This window comes from Globicephala melas, chromosome 1, assembly GCF_963455315.2.
Source record: "Globicephala melas chromosome 1, mGloMel1.2, whole genome shotgun sequence".
Lineage (NCBI taxonomy): Eukaryota > Metazoa > Chordata > Mammalia > Artiodactyla > Delphinidae > Globicephala > Globicephala melas.
The window spans coordinates 105,408,983-105,436,457 of NC_083314.1; the positions used below are offsets into that span (position 1 = coordinate 105,408,983).

The 27,475-nt window shown below is 47.6% G+C and overlaps 1 protein-coding gene across 1 annotated transcript in view; it reads left to right on the plus strand.

Moving 5' to 3' along the window:
* The window catches only part of ABCA4 (ATP binding cassette subfamily A member 4), a 138,756-nt gene that overhangs the window by 4,556 nt on the left and 106,725 nt on the right, over positions 1–27,475 (plus strand). The window contains exons 2-6 of the mRNA XM_060302615.1: positions 3,250–3,343; positions 4,763–4,904; positions 7,362–7,501; positions 13,257–13,384; positions 18,150–18,347. Of these exons, the coding sequence (XP_060158598.1) occupies positions 3,250–3,343; positions 4,763–4,904; positions 7,362–7,501; positions 13,257–13,384; positions 18,150–18,347 (702 nt within the window). The remainder of the gene's footprint in view (positions 1–3,249; positions 3,344–4,762; positions 4,905–7,361; positions 7,502–13,256; positions 13,385–18,149; positions 18,348–27,475) is intronic.

Sequence of the window (27,475 nt, forward strand, 5' to 3'; positions counted from 1 at the left end):
GCTGATGTCCCACGGCCAGGCATCCTGGTGTAATTGATGTGGGGCATGGCCCAAACTCCCCACAGGATTCCTGCCTGCAGCTGCGTGAGAACTGCAGACCTAGGTCAACGAAGGTGATCATTGGAGAGGCAGGGACTATAGGCAGAAAACAGCAGCCCTAATTCAGAGATATGGTGAAGAGGAACACCTGCAAATCTGTACTAGTCCTAGCACTAGGCAAAGGATGAAGGAGGAAAAGAAAATTCTGATCTGGCCTCCTCCTGATGGGTGGACTTCCAAAGACCAGATACTTCAAAAATACAAGAGTGAGTGAGTGAGTGGGTGAGTAGATGAGAGAGTGTGTGACTTACATGGCAAAGAGAGATGAGGTGCACTAGCTTAAGTTTAGGAATTTTATCCATGGGACAGGTAAGACAGGCTGGCTGACCCTCCCATGGTCCAAGGTCCTCTAACATATGGAGTAGGGGACAGTGTGTGGTTAGTTTTCTCAGGAAGCCCCATGTTTCCAAACTGACAACTGAGCAGTTCTGACTCCAGAAAGGGAGAAAAGGAGGAAACATAAATGTGAGTGGAGGGCAGACCTAGGAGTTGCAGATAATTTAAATTATAACTCCTTGCTCTTCAGACTTTATAATGTGCTGTCACCTACAATGTCCTTGTGAGCCTTGTGAGAGTCAATAATAAATGGCTCACGTTGATAGAATGTTACCACGTGCCAGACTCTGCTTTAGGTGTTTTACACAGTGAACTCATTTCATCCTCACAGCTGCTCTGAGAGGTAGGTCCTGATATCACCCCCATTTTACAGAAGACACCCTGAGGCATGGAGAGGTAGAATGGGTTACCCAAGGTTGTACAGCTAATAGGGAGTGAAGTTGGCTAAGAACCCCTGGTATTGACACACTCTTAACCCTCAGTATAAGCTGTAGGACAAAATAGTCCCATTTCACAGATGAGAAAACTGAGACTTGGGGATTAAGCAAGCCCTAAAGTGACTCCTAACCTAGTTCTTCCCATTCTCAAATCAACATCAATGTCTTATACACCAGGCAATTCCCAGATAGACATTGCTTCATGGAAGGTGGCTGACTTACTAGATAGGAAGCCAGTTTTGCAAGCAGTTGTCTTAAGGAAGAGTCAAATGTGTGGAATCTGGACTGCTTGTCTCATTTCCTTGGTGAGGACACCACGAATAAGTTTTGGTTTCATTGCTTGCATCTATCACTCACATTGCTATCTTGTGGAACTTGCTCCCCAACCTTGCCCACTGACAGGGCGACCTGGGATGGAAGGCGTGAAGCCAGCATACACATCCCTGGGGAAAACAGTTTGTTAAGTCTGCAAACGGTTGTTTACCTAAGCCTCTAGTCACCTCCAGCTTTCCAGAGAAGCCTCCTAGACCAGTCTTGACAGAGACTCACTCATTCCACCAATATTTACTGGGCACTTATTATAAGCTTGGCCCTGTGTTGGGTGTAGTGACAAGAATAGATGTGGTCCCTGTCCTCAGGAAGCTTATAGCTAGTGAGGGGTCCACCTTCATGAAGGAGTAATGACTCTGAAGTACGATGAGTGATAAAACAGGGGAAGTGCGCTGCTGTGGGAACAGCTGTGCTGGCTAGTACCCAGCAAAGATGGATGAAGCTGTTAACAGTGAGATAGGGTCACCGGGGACAGTCTTTACTCTTCCTCCCTTGATTTGCATGACCTGGGGGGACTGCCAGCATTTCTATGGCTATCAAGTATGCTTGGGGTCAGTCCTCTTAACACGGGATGGGACTTGTCCAATACTGGTGTTTTGCCATTTTCGGGGAGAATATGTACCTTAAGGAAAAATCTTCTATTCTTTCTTCTTCCCATAATGTTTGTGTGAGTTTTTCCTCTAAAACATCCTCCCTAGACATATTTTGGATAAAACATTTTGTAAAAAGTTACAACTGCATAATCACCACCTACCCTGAACACCTTTTGCTTTTTCTTCAATGTATTATTTTTTTACCCTCTTCGACTTCTGTTATGATTTGTAATAATTCAGTTGCCAGCAGACCTCACCAACAGAAAAGGAACAAAGGTTTATTGAGCACCTGCTATGGTGTCCACTACTTTGCTGAGAGTTTAAGTACATTTCTTTGGAAGGAACAACAAAGGGTTAAATTTAAAACCATGAGAATAGCCCCTAGCAGATCTATATATACTTACATTTCTATTCTTAGCCATCTGCCTTAATTCTCCTTTAAATCTTATGAGTTTCCTTCCTCAGGTCTCTGGAATGGGGTTGGGTAGAAGAACTATTACATTCCCCAATACATACCTGCCCACCCTTCCCCCAATAATCCCACACCTCCACCCATACCCTCATGTGCAATGCCGCAGGGTGTGGGCTGAAGCAACCAACTTGTTCTCCTTCCTTTGGAGTCAAGAGTCCTTAAACTCTAAATTGAACCTAAATTTAAATACCTACTTTCAATTGTATGTCGGTATCAGCAACCTCTTCCAGTATTATAAAATCCTGCGGCGGCATAAGTTTAAGCAACAAGAAATTGTTGAAGGAAAACGTTGGTATACCCAGATTTCTGGGTTTGACTTTGCTGTGGATCACAGTAGTTCACAGAGGCATTTGCACCTTCATTCATTCATTCATTCAGTGACCTCATATGCAAAGTCTAGCAGCGCTAGAAGAAGACAGGGCCGGTGTGTGTGTGGGAGTGGGGGGAATGTGGAAGAGCACTGAGCCGGGAGACAGGAGGCTGGATTTTGGTTCCAATGCTGTCACTGCTGATGAGACACTGCACAGGTCACCTGCCCTTCCTGGGCCTCTGTTTCCTCATCTGCAGAAGGAGAGGTTACAAGGATACCTTTACTACCTGCAGCATCAGCATTACCTGTGAGCTTGTTAGACATGTGAGATCTGATGGGGTCTTACAGAATCAGAATTTGCATTCATGTGCACAGCAACGTCCAAGGGCATATCTTGATGACCTTTGACGAAAGTACTGTGCTAATGCAGTTTTCTAAAATAGAGGCAGAATGGAACCCAGAGGGACACCAAGTCTCGTTAGTCTAATATATCAAAGTAGAGGCAGTATGGGAGATGGGATTTTAAAAAAAGGAAGTCCTTTAGGTAAATATACCACAACCAAAGTCCTGTTGCATAGACAGGCACTGAAATGAAGTATGTCTGCTTTGGGTATGTGTCCTGTAATCTCTTAGCATCACTGGTCTTTCTCTCTTTTTGTTTTGTTTTCCCAGATTCGCTTTGTGGTGGAACTTGTGTGGCCTTTATCTTTATTTCTGGTCCTGACCTGGTTAAGGAATGTCAACCCACTCTACGGCCAACATGAATGTAAGCATAATGGGGGTAAGGGCAGGGGGAGCCTTGGCAGGCCTGGAGGGCCTATCCATTTGTTTAGAAAGGTTTTGGGGGCTGGGGGTGCCAGGATCTGATCTGCTTATCATCATTTTATGCCTACGATGCAGAAAACAGAGATTCATTGGCGTTATGCAAACTAACTTTTAAATCCTACACATTCTATGCAAATACTTACATGTGGTTACTGAAGAACTGTGTAATTATTTTTTATTTGGTTGTTTTTTTCCTATACCTAAACTCTTCCTAACTTCAAAGGGAGCAGATTATAGATGAGTTCTTTGAAATATTTTGGAGACAGTTCAGAGATATGTGAGACATGTTGCTAAAGAAAAATGAGAAGGGACAAAAAATAGTATACTAATAATATAGTATTTCTTGGACCCCAGAGGTGTCCTGGGACCGAAGATGAGCCTGTAAGTACCTCTTTTGTACTATGCACCTCAGAGAAAGTCTTCATCTGGTTTCTGGCCAGGATGACATCTTCTGGCTCTAGACAGCTGAGGTGAGGGCCTCAGGAGTTACACACAGCTGCTCAGTCCCCTATTCTTGCTCCTCAACTTCTTGTTTTTAAGTTTCAGGCCCCAAGTTCTGACACAGCTTCCTGCGCATCAAACTCTTGCCTCTTTACCTCACCCCACAAGGAGCCCATAACCTGCGCCTGGGCCCCCTTTTGCATGCTTGGGGGTAGATGCTCAATACATAGTTGTGGAAGGAATAGATGGACCTCTTCTCCTCCTCAAGCATCAGCAACTCGCAGAGGCTTCTTGCGCTAACATCTCTCTGCCCCTCCCCATCCCCCCACCAAAACGATGTGCTTCTCCTCTGTTCCCCCTTCACACTTCCATCCATGCCTCTATTAGGACATTTGTCCATCTCTCCACTACACTGGGAGTTTGAGAGAAGAGACCCTGTCTCCAGCACTCTGCACAGGGCCTGGCATATATTAGATGTTCCTGATTCGTTTTTTGTTTTTTAACAAATTTATTTATTTATTTTATTTTTAGCTGCGTTGGGTCTTCATTGCGGTGTGCAGGCTTTTCATTGTGGTGGCTTCTCTAGTTGTGGAGCATGGGCTCTAGGCGCACGGCCTTCAGTAGTTGTGGCACCCGGGCTCTGGAGCTCAGGCTCAGTAGTTGCAGCACACAGGCTTAGTTGCCCCGCGGCATGTGGGATCTTCCCAGACCAGGGGTTGAACCCGTGTCCCCTGCATTGGCAGGCGGATCCTTAACCAATGCACCACCAGGGAAGTCCCGCCCCTGCTTCTTAAGTGTTGGTGAATGAAGGAAAGCACCAGAAGGGCAGGGGTCCTTCCTGCAGAGGCTCTAGATCCTAGGGCCTGCATCCTACTTAGTGTCAATGACTAACTCCTTGTCTTCATTTCCTGTCTTAAAGGCCATTTTCCCAACAAGGCGATGCCCTCAGCAGGAATGTTGCCATGGCTCCAGGGAATTTTCTGCAATGTGAACAATCCTTGTTTTCAAAGTCCCACCCCGGGAGAATCTCCTGGAATTGTGTCAAACTATAACAACTCCATGTAAGTGTTGAGATTCCCACCATACCAGGAGGAAGCTGTGCACCCTTTATTCTCATCTTGCCCTGGAGTTCATGTGTGAGCACACAGAGCGTGTGACGCTGAGTGAGTGTTTTTGTGGTTTGCTGAAACCTTAAACTCAAAGGAGCAGGGCATGTTTCCTCTCTGGAGCATTCTATCAGCTGTCAGGGCACTTGAGGAAAATGCTTCAAACTAAGGCCACAGAACACAATTTCTTGGTTCATATATCCCCAAGATGTGACTTGGAGTCTAATTTCAGCCCCCTGCTGAGATGTGTCCACTGCCTCCAGGTCATTCACCTTCCTGGATGGAGTCACTGGATGAAAAAACCTCAGTTCCCCTTCTGTACCCTTACATCACTCTCCACGCTGGATCGATTCTGAGAGATCCCTGTTCCTTTAAAAGCCTTCTTGGACATCTAAAGGCTAAGAAAAATGTCAGGGAACCTTTTGAGGGTGAACGAAATCAAGTTTACAAGGTGAAGTTTGCTTCTTGGAAGACAAAGACAATTTCCAAATCCTCTGTCATAAATGCCATCAGTTCCCTTGGTTGGCAAAATCTTAGTGTACTGCCTGAGAGCAGAAGTTCTTAACCTGTGGGGCTGACGACCATTCCGAGAATCTGATGAAAACTGATGGCCCCTCTCCCAAGAAAGATGGACACACACACACACACACACAAAAAACATTACACTGTGCATATGATTTCGGGGGACTTGTGGACTCCAGGTTAATGACCTCTGGTCTGGGATCGAATTCAGGTCAAATTCCATACGAAAAGCGTCTATTTTTGGAATTCCCTCTCAGAGCAGGAGGTAGGGGGACTTGATGTAACATGTTCTATAGACAGAGGCTCAGGGCTGAGGACAGGATTGTCCTTCAGCCACTGGGCTGACCTCGAGCTGCAACTTGTGATGTTTCACCAACAAAGGCTTGTTGGGGAGTAGGCTTCACCTACCTGTATAAACATCAAATCAGATGGAAACTGAGATATTTGGTTACTCCAGTTCTTTCCTTAGAGGAGATCTGGATATAATTCCTCCAGGACAAAACTGCATTTTGACTAAAAAAAAAAGAACGTTTGGTAATTCAGCTTAATACTCAGAGGTAGCCTTCCCCACTGGGAACAAACTGCGACTGCTTTTGCCCTACAAAGGCAGAGGTGAGTAGTTGTGACAGAGACTGCATGGTCCACAAGCCTATAATGTGCTTGCTAACCCCTGGATGATAGGAAGATAGAGGAGGGAACACAGAACACCCATCTTCCTGGGAAAGTCAGCAGATGGCATCTTAGCTGGGCTCCCATGGCTGCAAACACCACCTGGAAGCTTTAATTTACAGTCTGTACTTTCAGCTTGAGCTTCCTTGAGGTGCCTGAGAAGAAACACCTGCCTAGAGACCCCATGGGTCACATGATGGGATCAGGGGAGACTTGAAGGCATTTCAGTGGAGGATGCATGGAGCTTTGGTGGGACTGGCACTGACAGTGTCTACAGATTGAGAGGTGGGGGCTGGGGAAGGGAAGGGGTTTCAGACTCCAGCTGTACTCAGCATTTGAACAAGGAAGTCTGGGTTTCATGTTTCACACACACATTATGAGTGAAATATTCATTTGCTTGCAAGGCACAGAAACACATTTAAACGAGTTTAAGCCTCAGAGGGAAAGATATGGTTTGGACACTAGACCTTCTTGAAAAGCCAGGAGCAGCAAGGCAGTCCTCAGGGAGTGGGAGAAGAACTGGAGAGCCGTCAGGAGGTCTCCCCTCCTGTCTGGGCCTACAAGGTCCAGCCTCTCTGCCTCCCTCTGGGCTTCTACTCCATTTGCCTCTCTCCGTGGACCAGTATCCCCTGCTTCTCAATGCCTGGGCTGGCGCTAGTTGCCCAGTTCACGGCCCCTCAGCTTGGGCAATCGGAAGAGCATCCCTGAGTACCACTCAAATTCCTGGGAACAGATCTGCTTAGCCCAGCTTTATTCTTCTTGTCCATCAGCCTTGGTGGGGGTGTGTGTGTACGTGCATGCAGAGAGGACTTTGCGGGTTAAGCATGGCTGTTAGAACCTGCTCACGTGAATGGCTGGAAGGGCAGGTCTCAGAGAAGTGGGTACTGGCTGGGAAGAGCCTCCAGTAATATCTCCTAATATCATCCTATTTAAGGGTTCTTGGGACAGGAAACACATAGAGAATGGGGTTGAGAGGTGACCCAGCCCTGGCAAAGTTGGAAGACTTTTGACAACAAATTTCTCACTGCCCGTGTTATCTTATATGTATAAGGAAGTAAAAATATCTTTCTCCTTTGCCTTGGCAATATTGAGAGAATACATAATGTAATAGATAGGTCAAGCAGGTGGTATGTTAAAAAATTACACAAGGTGTTATGATGATGATAATGATGTTGATGAAAACGACAGCTATGTCTTTATTGATGAGGCTCTTTCTTACAGCTTGGCAAGGGTTTATCAAGATTTTCAAGAACTCCTCATGGGTGCACCAGAGAGCCAGCACCTCGGCCAGGTTTGGACAGAGCTCTGCACCTTGTCACAACTCATGAACACCCTCCGGGCGCACCCCGAGAGGATTGCAGGTGAGGTGGGCTTCAGTGTTCTCACTATCACTCGCCTCTCACTTGCCTTCTCCACCAGAGAGATTGAAGATACAGGAAAGAGTTTGGAGATTTGGTTGGAAAAGATACCAGAGGGTGCAGGAAGGTATGGGACCTAGAGGCAGCACGAGGCTTACCTTGGCGAGAACTCCTCTTCCTGCCAGCCTTGAAGGTGGGAAATTGGGAAGGAGGGCAGGAAAGGTCTCATCTCAGGTAAGTCCAGAGATAGGAGAATGCAGAGAGTGATGGTGCTCTGGGAAGTCTGAGGCCAGGTGAAGGGCTGGACGCAGGGGGAGGAGTTTGTGGAGCATGGTAAAGGTGTGGAATACTTTCACAGAGTCCTAGAGAGGGAGCTACCCAGGACCGTGTGGAAGCAATGCCAAGTAGCAGTACGGAGCCCGGGAGGTCAGAGCACATGCTTATCGTGACATAAATATGTACAGTTATTCTGTTTCTTCTGGCAATATTCAGCATCCCAGGCCCTGAGGCAGAGCAGGCGCAGAGTGGGGGGGATGGAGGGCTGGGGGCTGGTGGGGAGGTGCCACAGAAAGTCCAGGAGGGTGGTGATTGGACTACATGGATCGGGTTCAGGCTGCATACGGACGGAGGAGAAGCCAGAAGTCCTGCAGTTGCCCAGGGGAAAATGGAGGGGCAAGAGAATAGAGGTCTTGGAGGGCTCCATGACCCTGTTTAAGGACTGAGAAAATAGCAGGATGGAAAGATTGACAGATGTGGTCAGAATGTGAAATATGCGAATTCAGGATTTCAAAGGCATGCAGGACAGACAAAAACAAGCCCCCAGGTGTGGCCATGGTTGTTGAAGTGGAGCGGAGGTGAAGGTTAGGTGATGGGGAGGGCAAGGAAATGAGAGGCCACGCTGGCTGGACCCTGAGGTGGTGTGGGTAGGAGAGCCACTTGGAGGCCAGAAGCGTGAGGAGGAAGGGTGGGGGAGCTCCCTCTCCCGTGCCCCTCCTCCCCAGAGGAAGAACTAGAAACAAGCAAAACCCAAACCCAGTAACCACTCTGACATCTCTTTTTAGAGCACAAGTGAATGTTGCGTGGTTGTCACATCCGCCATAGGCTCCTCTGTAGGTGGCCGGAGAGACTGGCCATGGCAGTGGCCTGGGCACCAGCTGCACCACATCCCCTTGCAGGGGCACATGAGCAGCTGGAAGAGAACAGGGCTGCCAGGACCCCAGGGGTCACTGCAGTCCTGGGAGTGGAAAAAATTTTTCAGGGGTGGGGCTCAGAGGCAGCGAAGGAAGTGGTTTGTTGCTGCTGGGAGATGTCTGCTCCTAGGATGGAGACGGGGAAATGACTGTCAGGATGATCTTGGAGGATGACAAGGATGAGGAAGGGACATCCAAGGGGACGAGGGCGCTGGATAGAAAAGCTTCTGCTCGGGGAGAATGGTACAAACAACTCCCTAGGGCTCCTCACGCATGCAGCGCAGTCAGCAGATGTTTGGTGAGTGCCCACCGAGCCAGGCAGGGTGCCAGTCCCCGGGGACAGAGAGGTGGTCAGACCAGTGCCCTCCCCTGAGGGCTCCCTGGGCAGAAGTGGAAGGACCAAGTGGACAGTGACCACACCATGTGGGGGGCTGGTGGAGGGAAGCAGGGGGGCTTCAAAGAGCACAGGGGGGTCAGGAGGGGAAAGTTCTCCAAGGAGAACCTGATCCTCCTCCCGCTGGGCCACCTGCTCCCTTCTCTCCCCATTGGAGTGATAAAGGACACAGATATGATCAGATGACCGTTAAGATTGCTTCATTACATTCTAATTCTTTCAAAGGTAGTAATGCATATACTTTATGTAGTAAAACCAGATTACAAACTATCTTCTTTGTTGATCGGAAGTTTACTAAGATTTTACTTAACTCAAGCTTAAGGGGCCTTGCGGGGTATGAGCACAGTCAGCATTTTAATAGTGAGGGAAATAATGGGAAAGCACAAACAAGAAAGCATTTTTTTCCCCAAGGTTAAACAAGCGGATGAGAACACGGGCTTATCCGACCCCTGGAATGACTGTCTACCCCACTCATCCAGCAGATATTTCATTTTGTTTTCTGATTGTCGGATGGAGTCCGGCTGGGAGGAAATATAAAGGAAGTCATTGCAAACCACAATGTCTCTGTGGTCTTTCAAGCCTGTATATGAGAACCAAAATCACTCCTTCCCAGCCCGACGCAGGACTAGTTTTGAATCGGCGCAGGTGCTCCTTCTGCCGGCCTTCGGGCTGTCGGCGAACGTTCCCTTCAAGAGGGCAGCTTCGGGGCTCTGGGAAAACTGAGTCAGGGAAGGCCAGCCAAGGCTCTCCAAAGGACTTTGGGGGCCGAGAACACAGACTCTGCAGAACCCCTGACCTTGGTGGCCATGAGAGGGGAAAGGGGACCATCCCCAAGAAAGAGACAGAGTCTCTGAAGGAATTCCAGGCCGGGGACTGAAGTCCACCGTCAGAACTGAAGACGGTTTCAGAGTCTGTCCCAGGGTCCCCTGGGGACCTTGCCGGCTCTGAGCATTGACTCCTCAGCCCAAAGCTGCAGTGGAGGGTTAAGCCTTTGAAAGCGAGGTGGGCGGCTGTACCTGGGGTGTGCTTTTGCCTGTCAGTTCCCGGTCACCTGGGAAAGTATGCCAATGGTGACCCAGGGCATTTTCCTTTCCTAGCAAACCTGTAGTACTGCATTCTCCGCAGAGGAGGATTAATGGTAAAAGACCAGCCGTGAAGCCCCCTCCCCACTCACCCCCAAGCAAGCTTTGCAGTCTCTCAATCATCTTTAAACGCTGTCTTCCCCTTAGCCTCACGCACACCTTCTCCTGGCTTCCCCCACCCCAGCCTCAGCTCCCCTGACCTCCATGGGCCTCAGCGGCCCCCTCCCCCAGCCTCTAATCTTCCCAGGGAAGAGAACAAGAAGAACCACATTTTAAACTACATTTAATTTTCTTTCCTCAGGCCCCCAGTTCACATTTCTCCCTCGGGAGTCTGGTGTAGCTGCTGTCTGGTATCGGCCTCTGCTTACACTTTCGGCCCCACGCTCTCCGAACAGGGTGGCCCCGGCCCTCCTCAGGTGTGCTGAACCAGTACGCTCCTGCCCCTTCTCCCTAGGGCCACAGCAGGCCAGGCACCTGGCTGGGAAGCTGGACCAGGGCGAAGTCACTCCCAGTTTCCCTTGTTTTGTCCCTTCTCCCCAGCAAGGTATTTGTATGTAAGGTCAGGTGAGGGAGTTAAAGAATAACGAAGAGTTACACAGTCAGATAGGGCCCTGACTCTCAGGTCAAGACAACAGATATTTATTGGGTGTCACCTGTCATTCCGCAGACATTTACCAAGGACCTGATTCCATGTCAGGCTCTAATGCTGGGTGTCAGATAGAGGTGACTTGGAGGGCTTACATCTCTGTGCCCAGCATTGCTAGGTATGATGGGGAGTATAATAAAAGCAGGATCCTTAGCTCCTTACTCTCAAGAGCCTGTGTGTGTGTGTGTGTGTGTGTGTGTGTGTGTGTGTGTGTGTGTGTTCGGGGTTGCATTGCTGGAGGCCAGAGGATATAGTATAATGCTGTATACAAAGAAATGATTCGAAGATGAACAACCAAGCTGGTGCCCCAGGGGAAGAAAAAAGGAAGCTGGGTTTGGAAGATGACAGACATATGTTATTGAAAAGGAAAGAAGGCAAGAAGAAAATAAACCAGCCCCTCTCAGAACCATCCCCCTCTCTTGGGGGAATGCCCCCAATCCATGGTTTCAGTTATCTGTGGTCAACCACAGTCCAAAAATATTAAATGGAAAATTCCAGAAGTGAACAACTCATAAGTTTTAAATTGTGTGCCGTTCTGAGTAGCATGATGAAATCTCGGGCTAACCTACCGGGGATGGAAACCATTCCTCTGCCCAGGTATCCCACTTGTTAGTCACTTACTAGCTGTCTAGCTTAGCTTATCAGATCGACTATCGCAGTATCACAGTGCTTGTGTAAGAATAACTCTTATTTTATTTAATAACGGCCCCAAAGTGCAAGACCAGTGATGCTGGCAATTTGGATATTCTTTTACTGTGCCTAATTTATAAATTAAACTTCATCATAGGTACGTATGTATAAGAAAAAACATAGTATATATAGGGTCTGGTACTATCTGTAACCACTGTGGTGGGGGCTCAGAATATATCCACTGAAGATAAAAGGAACTATTATATATTATAGTCAGGTTCCCCTAAAGGCTTTGGGCTTTTCCTAAGCAAAAGGTAGTGATACTGAGCTACCTGGCAGTACAACTCTTAAGGGACATCCATCGTGGTGAGAGAGGCTGCTGTGTGGTGGAACCTCGGGGCTGGTTCCCCTGCCCCAGCTGCACGGGCAGGCCTGTGGCTGGCCCATCCCCTTTCAAGAGGAAATTAGCAGCGACATCAATCTGGACAAGGCATGTACAAAGAAAGTCACAACCTGAACATAAAGGGTGACTGTCAAGCACTTGGGGAGCTAGGCCTCTTGGCGGCCTGGGGAGAATTTGGGGAGGAAGAGCACTGTGGTGTTAGAGCCTGGAAGGAACAGGAGCATTTGATGATTAAAGTTAGTTAAAGAAGAACTAAGACATAAGCAGTCAGCCAGGCTCCCGGAGAAGTTGTGATGTAGAGATAACTGTTTTCATGCAACCCAAATGCTTTCTCTTAATGTTGAAATGATTTCATAAATATCTGGGCCCGTCCCCGTCTTCTCTGGCTCGTGCCTCATGAACTGTAGCAGTGGGCCAGCTTCAGAGTGAGTGTTGGCCCTGGAAGCAAGCAGAGAAGGTGGGTGTGCCTCCCCTGGGAGGGGTAAGAATAATATTAATGCAATCAGGTCAAGCATTTTTTTGAGCTGGGAGCTAATAAGCACTTTACACTCCTTATCCCAAGTCACCCCACAACGATCCTAAGAGGTAGATGTGGAAAGTGCAGACAGAGAGGTTCAGTCACTTGCCCCAAGGTCACCTCAACTGTTAGAAGTCCTTTATGCCTCCTTATAAAGAAAATTCTGCTTCCAGTAGGTTTTGAGTGGAGCTGAAAGAATGTGACTGGGCTGATCAGGGCATGAAACTGCAAGCCCAGGCAACAGGCCAATCCCCCTTTCCCCACTTGAAGATTTTCTTGCCCCAGACAGCCTGATCTCTCTTAGTACATGTCCATACCCTGAGCTTAGAGCCACAGCTGAGCCGACAGAAACACCAAGAAGGGTTCTCTACCCCATGACAATGGCACTAATTCTCCTCCTATTCTAGACTAGGCTTTCTCAGCCTTAGCGCTATTGACCTTTTGAACCAGATAGTTCTTTGTTTTATCAGAGAAACGGGGTTGTCCTGTGCCTTGTGGGACGTTTGGTGGCATCCCTGGCCCCTACCCACTAGTATCAATACTTTCCCAGTTGTAACAACCAAAAATGTCTCCAGACATTGCCAAATATTTCCAGGGGGACAAAACTGTTCCTCACCCCACCCCACTGTCCAAGACCAACTCCACAAAGCATCCGATGACCACCACCCCGACCTAATTTTTTCCACCCTGTGTGCCTTCTCACTAAATTTGGCTCGTCTGCTCCAGCAGTAAATGCTGTGACTGCCACTGGCAGGGGCCCTGACTCTTAGGCGCTCCCAGGGAGCCCAAAACAGGGCCCTCCTCTGATAGTCAAGTTAGAAATCGATTCTAGATGTTTTCCTTTTTTTGACCCATCTCCCCTCCGACACCCTGTTCTTTTCTTCATTCGTACGCAGGAAGAGGAATACGAATACGGGATGTCCTAAAGGATGAGGAAACACTGTCACTGTTTCTCATAAAGAGCATTGGCCTGTCTGACTCAGTTGTCTACCTTCTGGTCAACTCCCAAGTCCGTCCAGAGCAGGTAGGTGGATGTCATTGGTCAGTGGTCCCTGGAGGGGAAGGGTGGGCACTGAGCCTGAGCCTGAGAAAGGCAAAGGAGACCTTGAGTTTCTTTTTTCCTTCTGGCTTTCACATTCAGAATCATTCAGATTCGTGCCGCACACTCAGGAGAATACCTGGGGGTCACTTGTGGTGATGAGCATTCCCATCGCAGGATTCTGGAGTGGCACAAATCCTGGCAGCCCTTAAAACATCTCAGAGTTTTATGACTGGAAGGAACCTTAGAGACCATGTGGCTCAAACTCCTCTTATAGTTGAGGAAACTGGGGTTTACTCATGTATTCACCAAACACCTAGAGATGTTTTAGGTACCAGAATACAGTGGGAACAATACGAGGAAACCCCTGACTCTGGGAGCTCCTATTCCAGTGGGGGCGACAGGCACTAATCAGGTAAGCCAGATTGTGAAAGGGGCTGTGAGGAAGGTCTAGCAGGGTCGGAGTTAGGGAGGGACTGGGGGCAGTTTTAAATTCAGTGGGCCGGGAAGACCTTCCTGCGGGGGTGCTATTTGAGCAGATCTAACTGAAGAGAAGGCACCGTGCAAATGCCTGTGAGAGGAGAGTTCCAGCCAAGAAAAAGGCAGAGCCAGGGTCTGAGTGTGCTGAGGTGGCCTTTGAGGTCACAGAGCCCGATAACGGCCGCAAGTAGAGCAGACCTCTGATTTCCTGGACCATTTCTTCCCAGGCGAACTCCCTCTGTCCCCCCCAAATCTATTTTGTCTGTTTTCATAATCTCCTGTATTTATTCAGAGTGTTTTTCCCACTAACATATGACTTTCACATCTGTTAGCGCCTGCGCTACTCACATTAATCCCGAGATGGCTCAAACAGATGGGGAAACTGACGTGCCTGGAGACTGACCGACTTGTGCACAGCTGTAGAGCTAGAATTGTCCGAGCTGGTGCGGAATCAGGTCTTCTCGTTCCTAGTCCCGTGCTTGTTCAGTGGTTCTCAGGGTCCAAGACCAATAGCCTCAGCAAGGACTGGGAGTGAATTCTCAGGCCCCATCGCAGACTGACCAGCGGTCTCTGCTTTAACAAGCTCTCCAGGTGGTTCTAATGGCTCAGGGATGAGAACCACTGCTCTAGTTTGGGGCCTCATGGGCTCATGGCCCAGCATCCCGGGGGTGTGGATTCCTAGTGTGATGAACACGGTGAGAACGCATGATAAGCAGGGGCCTTAGCACAGACGCCCCGCCTGGCTCTCCTGGCCAGGACCGCACCTCCCCTAGACTCCAGGGGAGACGGAGACGTAAATAGAGAATTTCAGGGCCTGTGTCAGTCCTGAGGCAAAGGTCTGCACAGGGTGCCGTCTGAGCCCAGAGAAGGGAGGGGACCCACCTGCCTGGCTGAGGTTGGCTCCTTTGAAGGGGGTTTTCAAGCTGGTTCCCAGCACAACAATAGAGAGGCCCATACCTGCTTTTCTGGCTTCTCAGACCCTGAGGTTTTCACTGAAACTAGACAAGGGGAGCTGAGGTTCAGCCCTGAGGCAGAGCGTCAGGGCCCTTGGAACCCGGCACCCCCAGTGCCCAGGTTTGGTCACAGTGCGCTCCTGGGGCGGCCCTTGGGGTCAGGCCTGGCTGCCCGGCCCTGCTTGTCTCCCCTCCCATCCCAATCCAGGGGCGGGGGGTGGGCAGCATCACTTGCTCACTTTCCCCTTTGCTTTCTCTTCAGCTCATAAAACTCAAGTCCTAGAAATGCCTGTGATGACTTCCAGTTGGTAATAAAAGGGAGATGGAGATAAGGGCAGGAATTTAGGGGAAATTTCTTTCCAGTTCCTCACCTACGTGACATTTGGGTTTCTAGTTGCTGTGCTGCTGGCATTAGGGCTGAGGCCTTTCATGTGGGGAGAAGACAGGGCCTGGGCCACTGGGGTGTGCCTTTATTTAGTGTTGCAGTTTCTGATTAGCTGATGCTTCCCTGATCAGCAGAACTCAGAGCTTAGGAAGGAGCCCAGCTCCTGCACTCCGGAGGCCGGTCTTGTGGACCCAGCTCCCTCCATGCCTCCGTGCCCACCCTGCTTCTTAGCCCGACTGCCTTGTGTGCCTTCCTCCTGATCTCTGTCTCGGTCTCCTTGACCTGTCCATGGGAATTTTCCTCCATGACAGTAGTGCTCTCTCTGTGCTGTCTATAGGGTAGCCACTAGCCACATGCGGCTCGTGGGCACTTGAGATGGGGCTAGTGCAGCTGAGGAACTGAATTTTTAAATGTTATTTAATTTTAATTATTTTAAATTTAAACAGCGACATGGGCTTGCAGCTCTTTAACCGATCATCCTCATTGTACATGGAATTTCGTTCTTTACCATTAGGACTGGATGTCCCTCTGCCTAGTGTCTGAGCACAGCTCCAAAGGGAATAGCATCACTCGTTCTCTCCCCATCGAGGGAGTGATTAGGCAATTAAAGTAATACGGTTCTCTGGTCCATCCCTCATCACACCTCTCACCCCCAGCCCTGGAACCTCCTGAACATTCTTCCAGGCCCAGCTCAAGTGTTGCCTCCTCAGTGAAACAGTTCATAAACCCTCCCTTCTTTGTCCTGCCCCCCCCCTCCCTAATTGACAAAGAGCTAATGGGTAATGGTTAAGCACAAGCTGTGTGTTCAAATCTCAGCAAGGTCACAAGGTTCACTGCAAGTTAATAAGCAATCTGTTTCCTCATTGCTAAAATGGAGATAATAAAAGTACCTACCATATACGGTGGCTGTGGGGGTTAAAAGAATTAATATCCGTGAAGCAATTAGAATAGTGCATGGCACATAATAAACAATAAATACCAGCTACTTTTACTAGCAATTCTCAACATTCCCTCTTCTGTGCTCTGGTTTCACGACGTTCAGCCTAGCACCTCCTGCTGTTTAAATGCCTGCATTTCCAGCTAGCCTGGAAACTAGCCTAGCTAGTTTTGGGGAGGGCAGAATATTCATCTTATTCTCGCTGTATCCCCAGTAACTCTCCTAGTCCCTGCAGAATGGGAACGCAGTGAATGAGCATTGAATGAATGAGTTACATTTTCATGGTGTCCCAGCTTTCTCCCTCGCCTGTTGTGTCACCTTCTCAAGTCACCTAACCCCTTTTCCGTCACTTCCCTCCTCTGGAATATTAGAGGTTTGGACTCCAATGAGCTCAATAATTCCCTCCACCTCAAAATGTTTTAGACTCTGGGAATAGAGTTGGGGTGAGGTTTTGCCTGGAGATGAGAAGTAAGGTATGGACAAAACAGGAAGGCTCTGTTGGAATATGCACCCAGTTACAGGCCCCTGAGATTCACGGAGTCCGCACCCACTCGGCACCAGCTGTGACCTGGGCTTCACTTGTGTGGTCTGGACAGTTTCCATACAGGGGGTAACTGAGACCCACCTGCTCCATTCTCCAGCCCAGAGGGTTGTGTAGAAGGCATGGGACTGTGGAGGCCAGGGAAGTTCATGAAGCTGTTCTATTTATGGTATTTAGGGTTTTGTCCACTACTGGGAGTCCAGGACTCCAGGAGGCCAGTTACTGCACTGGGTGGACAAGGGTCCTGGCCAGGGTTGAGGCCTCCGTGGCCTCTGAAGGCCATTATGGGGACTGTGCTCCACAGCAGCTTTCAGATGTGGGAGCTCCAGGGGTTAGCATCGTCAGATGAAATACAGGTGCCTGGTTAAATTTGAATTTTAGATAAACAACGAACAGTTTTTCAGCATGAGGATGTCCCATCTGGACTCTGTTTGGGACATACTTGTACCAAAAATTGTTCACTGTTTATCTGAAATTCAAATTTAACTGGGCATGCAGTATTTTTATTTGTTAAATCTGGTGAGACAGGAAGGCAGGGGTGGTCATTCACCGTCACTCCAAATGCGTTCTAGGGGCAGGACAGGAATAAAGATGCAGACGTAGAGAATGGACTTGAGGACACGGGGAGGGGGAAGGGTAAGCTGGGACAAAGTGAGAGAGTGGCATGGACATATATACACTACCAAATGTAAAATAGATAACTAGTGGGAAGCAGCCGCATAGCACAGGGAGATTAGCTCGGTGCTTTGTGTTCACCCTGAGGGGTGGGATAGGGAGGGTGGAGGGAGATGCAAGAGGGAGGAGATATGGCGATATATGTATATGTATAGCTGATTCACTTTGTTATACAGCAGAAACTAACACACCACTGTAAAGCAAGTATACTCCAATAAAGATGTTAAAAAAAAAAAAAAAAAAGAAGGGATGGCTTACACTGTAAAGTCTCTCTGCTAAAATGAGGCCTGGGAACATATGCGTTTTCTATGGCTGCTAAACAAGTTACCACAAACTTAGTGGCTTAAAACAATACAAATTTATTATTTTATGGTTCTAGAGGTCAGAATCTAAGTCAGGGAGCCAGCAGTGCTATGCTCCTTACTGAGGGAAGTAGAGGAAAATTCATTTTCTTGCCTTTTCTAGTTTCTAGAGACTGTCCACTTTCCTCGGCTGGTGGCCTCCCTTCATCTTCAAGGCAGACACTGTTTCTTCTGCTTCCCTCTTCCACATTTAAAGGACCCTTGTTATTACATTAGGCTCACCCAGATAATCCAAAATAATCTCCTTATTTTAAAGTCAGCTGATTAGCAACTTCAATTTCATCTGCAAGCTTAATCCCCCTTGCCGTGCCACATAACGTATTCACAGGTTCTGTGGGTTAGGACATGGACATCTTGGCGCGGGCCAGTCTCCCTCTACTACAGGGAGGTTTCCAGTGTTGCCTTTCCTTTCTGCAGTTTGCTCATGGAGTCCCAGACCTAGTGCTGAAGGACATCGCCTGCAGTGAGGCCCTCCTGGAGCGCTTCCTAATCTTCCCCCAGCGCCGTGCGGCGCAGACAGTGCGTGATGTGTTGTGCTCCCTCTCCCAGGGCACCCTACAGTGGATGGAGGACACCCTGTACGCCAACGTGGACTTCTTCAAGCTCTTCCATGTGGTAAGGGAGGTATCCAGCTGCCCGCCCCTTGGGGGGTAATTCCTGGAGGCAGTAGGTCCTGGTGGCAGGCCATTGGGGACTCACAAATTGACAGTCAGGGAAGGCACGAACCTGGTGTTCCAGACATTCCTTGTTCAAGACAAGACAAGACAGGCTCCAAAGGCCCGGGAATCAACTGATAGTATTTCCAGAGCCGTGGCCCAGACAGCTAGGAGTCACCATTAGGATCACCATTAGATATGTGGTGTGGCAGGTCTGGGTCCCCCCAAATGTGGGATAAGCCCTCTTCACCACCTCTGGCAGTGTGGAAAGGAGGAGCTAGGTGATCGTGGAAAAATTGTTAACCTTTCCTGGCCCCATCACTCATCTACAAAACAAATATAATACTTTATAGAGTGGTAGAAAAGATACATTAAAAATATATGCAAAGCATTTAATAAATTTCAGTAAATGAGAGCTTCACATTCCCTTCTCTGGGTCTGCTCTTGACCCCAAAGTTTACTGTTTCTGGATTAAAAAAACAACAAAAAAAACCCAAGAGAAAATGTCATAGAAATTTTCCAGAAATTTGGAAAGCCTGATCTAGCTCAACGCTGTGTTCAGAACTGCATCCCAGACAGACTTCTTGGGATCCAGTCATATCTTCTCTTTTGCTAGAAGGGTAAGATGAGAGGGAATTATATAAAGGAGGCATCGAGCATTGGCTCTCGTACTTCAGAGTGTAGGAAAATCATCAAGGAAGCCGGTAAAAGATGCACGTTCCGCATTCCCACCCCCAGAGACTGATTCAGGAGACCTGGGCTGGGCCACAATCTGCCCTGTATCCTTAGGTGATTCTGATGGAGGTCATCGGAGGCCACGCTTTAAGAAACACTCAAAATTAGAATTAGAATTTTCGAGCATTGAATTGTGTTTTCTCTTTTGCCTACATTTTAATTTCTGGAACTATGTTTCGGAGAGTGTCAATCACTGAGAACATGGCAGAGGAATTTGTGTTTTGTCTTTTTACATTTGCTCTCTCAAGTCCCAGAAAACTTGCTCTAGCCTTGTCTTCAAAAGCAAGGTGAAGGCTTTTAAAAACAAAACAAAATAAAACAGGACCCCACTGTTTCTGGCAGGGTTCACACTTCATCCCTTTCAGTGTGACTTTTCCTTGGAATGTTACTCCATAATTTCCCCAGCTCATCAGGGGGCCTCCAGAATGGGGTTAGAGGGGTCAGGTCTATGGATGCCACCAGCCCTGAGAGCCAAGGGCCCCAGAGAAGGTCTCTGCAGGGAGATTAAAAAGCCATGCAGTTCAAACTTCTCTGTCCGAAGTTCCATGAGGAACCCGATTTTAGACACACTTCTTAGCTTGTTTTCAGAATCAGACAGGAGAGTGAGTAGGTGATAAAAATCCTTATTCTGAGCTGCTGAACACCCCCAGCACAGTGGGAGCCCAGTGCCTGCGTTTGCAGAGCTGTGGGAGCTTCCCTGGGTGCCTGGGATAGTGCAATCCTCTGGTCACTAGAAAACGGGCAGCATCATGCATCTGTTTTTGCAGCACTTTGGCCACTGGGATAGTACATGTACCTTTGGGGCGTGAGGACAGCCTGGATAATAGCAGGAGAAAGGGGGAACCTGGGCAAAACTTTTCATTAGGGTCTGAACCCATAACTCAGGCTACTGGCTTCACGATGTTTATTTATCAGATAGGAAAGACTAGACTGTCTTTCCTGCTGTCCTTACATACTGCTCTGGCAAGTGTTAGAGTTCAGAAACCAGAGGAGAATTTTGGCCGGTCACCCTCACCAACCCAAGATGGACCCTAGGTACTCGCCCGTGTTCATGCACTCAAACCTGAATTGGGCCAGGCACTGTGCTGAGGCCAAGGGCCCAAACATGGCTTTCATGCCCTCACTAAATTCCCAGTTACCCTGAGACAGACAAACAGGCCATGTCACAGCACTGAGGCTTAGGACATTTGGCCCCTAGAGCAGTGGTACCCAGGCCTGGTTGCACACCGAGTCACCTGGGGAGCTTTTAAAAATTACAAGTGCCCCCCCACCTTCATCCCATAGATTCTGATTAGTTGCCTTTAGCATTTTTAAAAGCTTCCCAGATCATTCTAATGTCCAGCCACGGTTGAGAATCACTGACCTACAACATAGGAGTTTGATTTACAGTCTCAATTTCTGTAGACCAAGCCCAATAATAATAGTAGTACCCAAACGCGCCTAAGGCTTCGAAGTACTTTGATTTGATCACCCCTAAGACCAGGATGCTATGCAGATGCATCCTCCCTGCTGTCCTTTTAATGAAGCCGGTGAGCGACCCCAGAGACTGCCAAGAGGAGCAAGTTCAGGCAGGAGACAGGCTTACCCAGGAGATAGTGTTGCCCCTACCTACCATCTTTTTGTTCCTGCTTGTCTCTGTGTGGGAAGACCTAACCAAGACAGGACACATCGGGCCCCAAGCAAAGAGGACAAACACCCTATGTGGTGCCCTTGAAATGTGCTTTTCCAGCTGACAAATGTACTGAGTGGCTAAACATTTGTTTTTAATTACTAAAAAGGAAACCTAAAAGGAATTGCAGGCAGTAAGATGGGATTTTTCCTCCTGTACTCATCCTATTGTGTTTTTAGTAAAATAGCCCTGAGGCAGACACAGAAAGGCTCAGGGCAGAGCCTCCCCGACCTTCTCAGAGGGGCATGGGCCAGGCGGGAGGCAGGGGCAGGGGCCTCTCTGGGACGAGTCTGTTGTTGCAGCTGGTTGGCGAGCAGCCATGCTTAGGTCCAGCGCTGGGAATGCTGTGCCTTCCGTTCTCCTGGGCTGTTTCTCACGCACACGTACACCAGCGTATAAATAAGGTTTTAGTAAATGCCAAGTTGGTGCTCACTAACAAATAGAGAGGGGCCATCTCAGCAAACCACCACACGGCTCCTGCCTCTGTCGTGTCAGGACCTGGGCGTGTGGGTGGAAGTGTAACCTCCAAACCAGACCGTGGAGCCAAGAGACTCAGAGAGGGGTGTTGGGGACTCAGCACCAACTGGGGCCAGCTGTGTTTTTCCTCAGCCCCTTGGAGATCAGAAGTGAGTGTTGTCATCCTCAAATAATCCAAATGCAGTACCCTCGCCTTACTCCACCCCACCCATCCCCATATGTGTCCTCGTGCCTGCGTGCCTGCACACGCACACGCACACGCACACACACGGGATGGCCAGTGACCTAGGTGGGCTGGGACGAAAACAGCAGCCAGCTGGCTGGATTTTCTCCGCGGAGGTTTAGCCCCTCTTGGTTTCATCTGGGTTGAGACAGTTTGAAAGAGCTTGTCTTCACCTGTGACCTTTTTGGGCTTCACGCCCCCAGCTTGAAACCCCACAGCTCAGACCTGGGTCCAAGGTACGGTGGCTGCCAACACTACCTGAAACGTTTCACACCTCATAAAAAATGGTGTGTCAGTTTCGGGTGAGGGGTTGGGCCATTTCCCATCTGATTTGGCCCAAGGCGTGCGTGGCCCTCCCCCTCCTCCCCCTTCTCCCCCTCCTCCCCCTCCTCCCTCTGCGATCCTTCCTGTTTTCTCTCTGACTCTGGTGCACAGCTTTGAAATCTTGCTGAGAAGCGAATCTGTCCCTTCGGCTCTGCATGTTTATTTGTGGAAGTTCAGCGGGGAACTGAGGAGGTGCCAAGACCTGCCACATTGCTGGGAAATCTGCGTTCCCTCCCTTCCCCCTTCTCAATGGATGTTGATGGAGGAAATTTGGCCTCCCCGGCATTTTGGCCCATGGTTTTCCCCTTTGCAGTTGCTTCCAGTGTGACATGATTCAGCTTTCTTTCCTTTCCCTCAACTCCTACTCAGTCAAGGTTTTTCCTTTGCTGACTTCATTCTCCCGTGTCTTTGTGACTGTGGGGTGGCTGAACATTGAGTTCCGCAGAAGAAAGGCCGGTCTTAGGGGTGCTTGCTACATGCTCTTTTCAACGTCCTGCTTTGTTCTTGGCTCTGCTCCCTAAATTCCTGAATCATTGGGAATAAATGTGGGTGGAGTGCCCCTGCCCAGTGCGAGCTGGCCATGGTTTCTGCTCTCTTGGATCATTCGTTGCAGTTTGTTAAATTTCAACTATGCATTTAAGTTTTCAGGTGACATTGCTGTGTCAAAATTCTCTGGAAAGGCGCCGTGTCTCCAGGGTTTTACCATGAGGTCCCATTAATGACTTAATTTCATGATCTCTGTCCCTTCCGATTTCTGAATCTTTGGACTGTCAACTTTCTCCCACTTCTGTGTGGGGGGTTTAGGGAGGGAAGAGGAGGAGTGGTATCCAGTGCCAGCAGTGTGGAGGGAGGTGCAGCAGGGCTGCTGAGCGAAAGCAAAACCAAGTCAGCAGATAGGATTTTTTTGTTTTTTGAAAATTATTAAGCCACAGCAAGTATAGTTAATTTACAGCATTAGTATTTGTTATTCCTACATCTACAAAATTATGTGTCTATTAAATTTCAAAATTTTGGTGAACTGATTTTGATAAGGAAGAAATAAAAAGGAAATAGAAGAGAGGAACATTAATTACATTAAATATATATTAGGCCCATGGGCTTGACTGCCATTGGCCTGCCTCGGTTTCTTTTAGACTCCAGGCATGAATAGGCTAGGGCTTATTTTCATGCCAGATCAGATGCTGTTTTATGAATTTAAAAAGAAAATAAGACTGAGAGGTCAAAACTAAAGTCGCTTGGAACACAAACAGGCCCCTACAAAGACTGCTTCTAGGATGATGGGTCCTGGGGTTCTGGCCTTTATTCAGTAGCTGTAGACTGAGCACCAACATGTGAGGCATCCGGTTTTCTCCAAGGTAAACTGGTTTAAAGAAGGATTTTGGCCTCTGACATTTCTTATCTCTCCAGAACAGTAGTTCTTAATCTTTTTATGGATTAGAACTGCCTTTGAGAACCTGACAACAGCTCTAAACCTTTTCCCTAGAGAAATGTAAGTTCACACAGACACACAGAGGGTGGGGCTCTTGGAGCCTCTGAAGTCAGACCCCAAGTTAAGAGCTTTTGCGTTAAAATTTCTTTCCTACTTACCATTAACATATGTCCTTTCCTAAAGTCTCTCAATATAGCCACAGATTCTTCCTTAACTCTCCTTATGAAGTAATCAGCTTCTCCCCTGAGCACAGGACCCAGTATTGAGAGGACCAGAGGGTGGGCAGCCAGCTGGGGCCCACAGAGATCTCCTGGTGGTCAGGGACTGGGTCCTGGATCTGCACTGGCTCCTTTCTTGCTGTCATTTAAAAGGAACTCAGTCGCTCCATCTGTAAAATTGAGATAGCAAAACCTATTCCATGTATCTCATGGGATCCAGTGGTGAAATTCACATTAGAGAAGAGTTGGAAAAGTGCTTTGAAACAGAAAGCATTTTTACTCTTACAAAAACTAGAATGCAGCTGCTTTGTGGAAGGCCCCACTGTGCCCCGCCCCCATTGCTCCACTCCCAGAAGCATCCTCCTCAAACACTTATGTGGGACATTCTCCTTCCTCCGACCCTCAGACTAGTAAGAGGTCTGTCTCATGGGGTCGTCTTTTGACTTCCCATAGATTCCAAAACCAATTTTGCTTTCATCAACCACAAATACCAAGACTGAAGTCACCTCAGAGAGAAAAAGGCCCAGTTTCTGTTAAGCCAAAAAAAGTCCCATAACTTGTCTGTTCAAGAGCCCACCCTCTCGTTCAGACTCTCTGCCCCCTCCAGTCCTGGGAAACAGCATGTCTCTGTGACCTCTCCCGGTAGAGACAGTTTGGCATTTCCCCCCTGCTCTGAGTGATTTAGTCTGAATTCTCCACTCATGACGCATTTCCTGGTACTCAGGGTGTCCCCTCCTGGTTGCCCCCTCACCACTGAAGCTGGCTTCCTCTCTTTTCATCTGATGCTTCACAACTGTCAGGTTGCAGCAAACATGCTTCAAATCTACATTCCTCCAGTTGCCTAGCAACAACTTCCCTACCGGATAAATCTGGATTTCCTGTAGCGGCCCACAGTTAAACACAGTGGGCCCCTCACTGTCTGTCCACCGTTTCATCTGTTCTTCACCTCTGTCTGGGTGCTTCAAAGGCAGCAGCTCATCCCTTACTCCAGAGCCTTCCACCAGCTCCCAGAGGCCGCATTATCCCTATAAAGACACTTTTAACCCAAGGCTACCTATTTACCCTTGTGTTAGATAGACCCTCAACTTAGAAATCAATACTGTTTTCCAGATGGCCTTCTTTGAATCAGAGAAAGTAAAACAAAAATTTCAACTCATAAAACATTCCTTTTGTGTGCTGGCAGAGTGACATCTGTTTGATTAACCCATTGGATCCAAAGCAACAGCAAGAATTGCTCAAATAAGACTTTTTTAGTAGCTAATATGCCTTATTCTGCCTTAAGAAAAAATACTACACAGTCCCAAAGGACAGACATGTATCTTGTCCCTTGGGAACCCAGAGACCACCTCATGTAGCCAGAATCTTCTTGGCTACTGGCTAGGACCTTGTATCCATTTCTTAAGTACTGGATCAAGGCCCAGGGACCCCTCAAATCAACCAAAGCCGATGGGAGATGATAGAGACATACCTTTTCAAGAGCCCTATTTGTATATCCAACCTTCCTTCCTTACAAGGTCTAATCAGACCTTGAACTTGGGTTGGCAGTGCTGAGGCCGGTCGTGACATGGAAGGGTTACCTGTTGTTTGGGAAATTAAGAGAACTTATTTGGCATAGGAAGCAGTGGTGTGTGTGTGTGTGTGTGTGTGTGTGTGTGTGTGCGCGCGTGCGCGTGTGTGTGAGTGATGATATTTGCCATTTTGGTCTGTGACCTTTTTTCCAGAAATGGTTTCACATTTCCATTCAAATAAATTTATAGTCCCTTCCGGTTCTTTTGGCAGGAACAGTCCATGTGAATTTGAATAGATAACAGAAGAGGGAGCCCTGGGAAATTTATTTTATAATTTATGGCAACATCAGTCAGACAATTGGTGACCAGATACGTATGAAGTGTCCCCTGGGGGGACGGGCACTGTTCTGAGATGTAGTTGGTATCTAAAATGAAAGTGTGAGTATAAGACCTTCATTATTTACCATCTCCACTGGAAAGAGCTAGGAGAGGCATTGCAGCTATGGTACCTGGCACTCAGCTGGAACTCAGTAAATATTTGTATAATGAATATTATTAAATTATTAACAATACTGAAAAAGAAAATGGTAACCAGACACACAAATGCATCTCAAGCAGTTGTTCCTCCTGTTCCCTCTTCCCCAAATTTCTGGTTTTGTTCTGGTCTGGCTGTCTCTCCAGTCTCTCTTGCCATCTCTCCTTACATTCCTCCCTCCACCTGGAATTCCTGGTCCTCCCGTTCTGTCCATAATTACTGCCCTCATCTTCATGATCATCACCTTCTCTTCTTTCAAACATTAGCCAAGTGTCACCTTCCCCGTCCCCAGGTGGAACTGACCACCCCCTTCCGGTAAGTCACCATCATACCTTGTAAAAACATCTCTCATGAAATGTAAAATCACAATAGACTCCGCCTCTTTTCCACTAGAGTATATTTATTTTCTCATTAATTAATACAACACATATTTATGGAGCATTTACTGTGTACCATACCCTGAAGATACAAAAACAAAATAAAGCATATTCTTATGCTTAATGAGTTTACAGTGTAGTAGAAAGACAAATATCTTAAAAAATAATAGCAAACGAATATAAAAGTGATAAATAAATGCACTGAAGATTATAGGAGCAGCTAGGAGGGGCATCTACCCCATGGAGAAGGAGGGCAGGAAGAGCATGACGGTGGGGGAAAGAAGGCTTTCTGGAGAGGGTGAGGTGATTTCACATGAGTTGACTATGGCCAGTAGGGGTAGGGTGAGGATGGGGTGGAATAGGGGAGGTTGGCTGTCTTATCTATTAGGCCCTAAAATGATAGGCATAGTATCTAATGGAAAAAGGGTTTGCAGAGGCCTACAAAAATGTTTAAGAATTGAAAATTAAAAATTATGGCTCTGAAATACAAAGAAAAAGCTTTAGAATTAAAATTAATAAACATTAAATTGAATGTTTAAGAAACGTAATATTATTCAACTTTCTGGTTAAATTTAATATTCATGAAATTTTAAATTAAAAAAGCTGTTTTATAGTTCAGGTTTTCTCCCTTTACAAACATTCCTAAGTATTTGCAATGATTGCTGAGAAATTGTACCAGATCATTCATTTAACGAGTTAGTCAAGGTCAAATAATTTCAAAAGCAAATTAAGAACCTTAAAAAATTATCTATCTATCTATCTAACTATCTACCTATCTATATCAATATATAGATATAGGTACATATAGCTATAGATAGAGACACAGGTGCTTTTAATGTGTTGAATTTGAGGCAGGGTGGAATTTTAAGGACAGAGTGTGCCTAGAGCCTATGGAGATGAAGGAGAGGGGATGGAAAGAAGATGTCCACTTAGGCAAAACATAGGCATGGATAATCTCCAGCCTACAGTCAAGTGAGGAAAACAGACAACAAACTCACAAAGAAGAGAAAGTAATTAAAAGGGATAGGAGCTGTGACTGATTGATTGCAGTCCAATCTCTCTGGACACATGAGTGTGACAGTTGCTTATTTTCTGTGCCTCTGGGTTTCTAGTCCCTCTAGGTACCTCCCATTGTCTAGGACCCTGGTTGTTTTTCTCTGCACAGCTTCTTTAGACTCCATTCTTTGATTCCAGCTTCTTCCTAAGGCGGTCTTTCAGATATCTTTTTGCTCCCCTCTCTGCAATCTGAAGGCTCATCCTGCTCCAAACTCAGACCCAACACCAGCTCCTAAATCACCAGGCTGGGGATTTTGACAATGGGATGGGAATGGGGAAGCATCAGTGATGACTCTCAGGCTTCCAGCTCTGGTGAGTGGGCAGGAGGCAGTGCCACCAATTGAGGAAGGGCGTCCAGGAACAGAAGCTGGTTTGGGAGAAGACGATATGATCAGTTTAGGACAAGTTGGAGTTATGCAAATGTCCAAAAGACAATTGAGGGATGGAGATGCAGATTTAGAAGTCATCAACAAAAAGGTAGCAGATTAAATGAGAGAGGGAATGAAAAAACCCAGAGAGAGTGTACAGAATGAGAA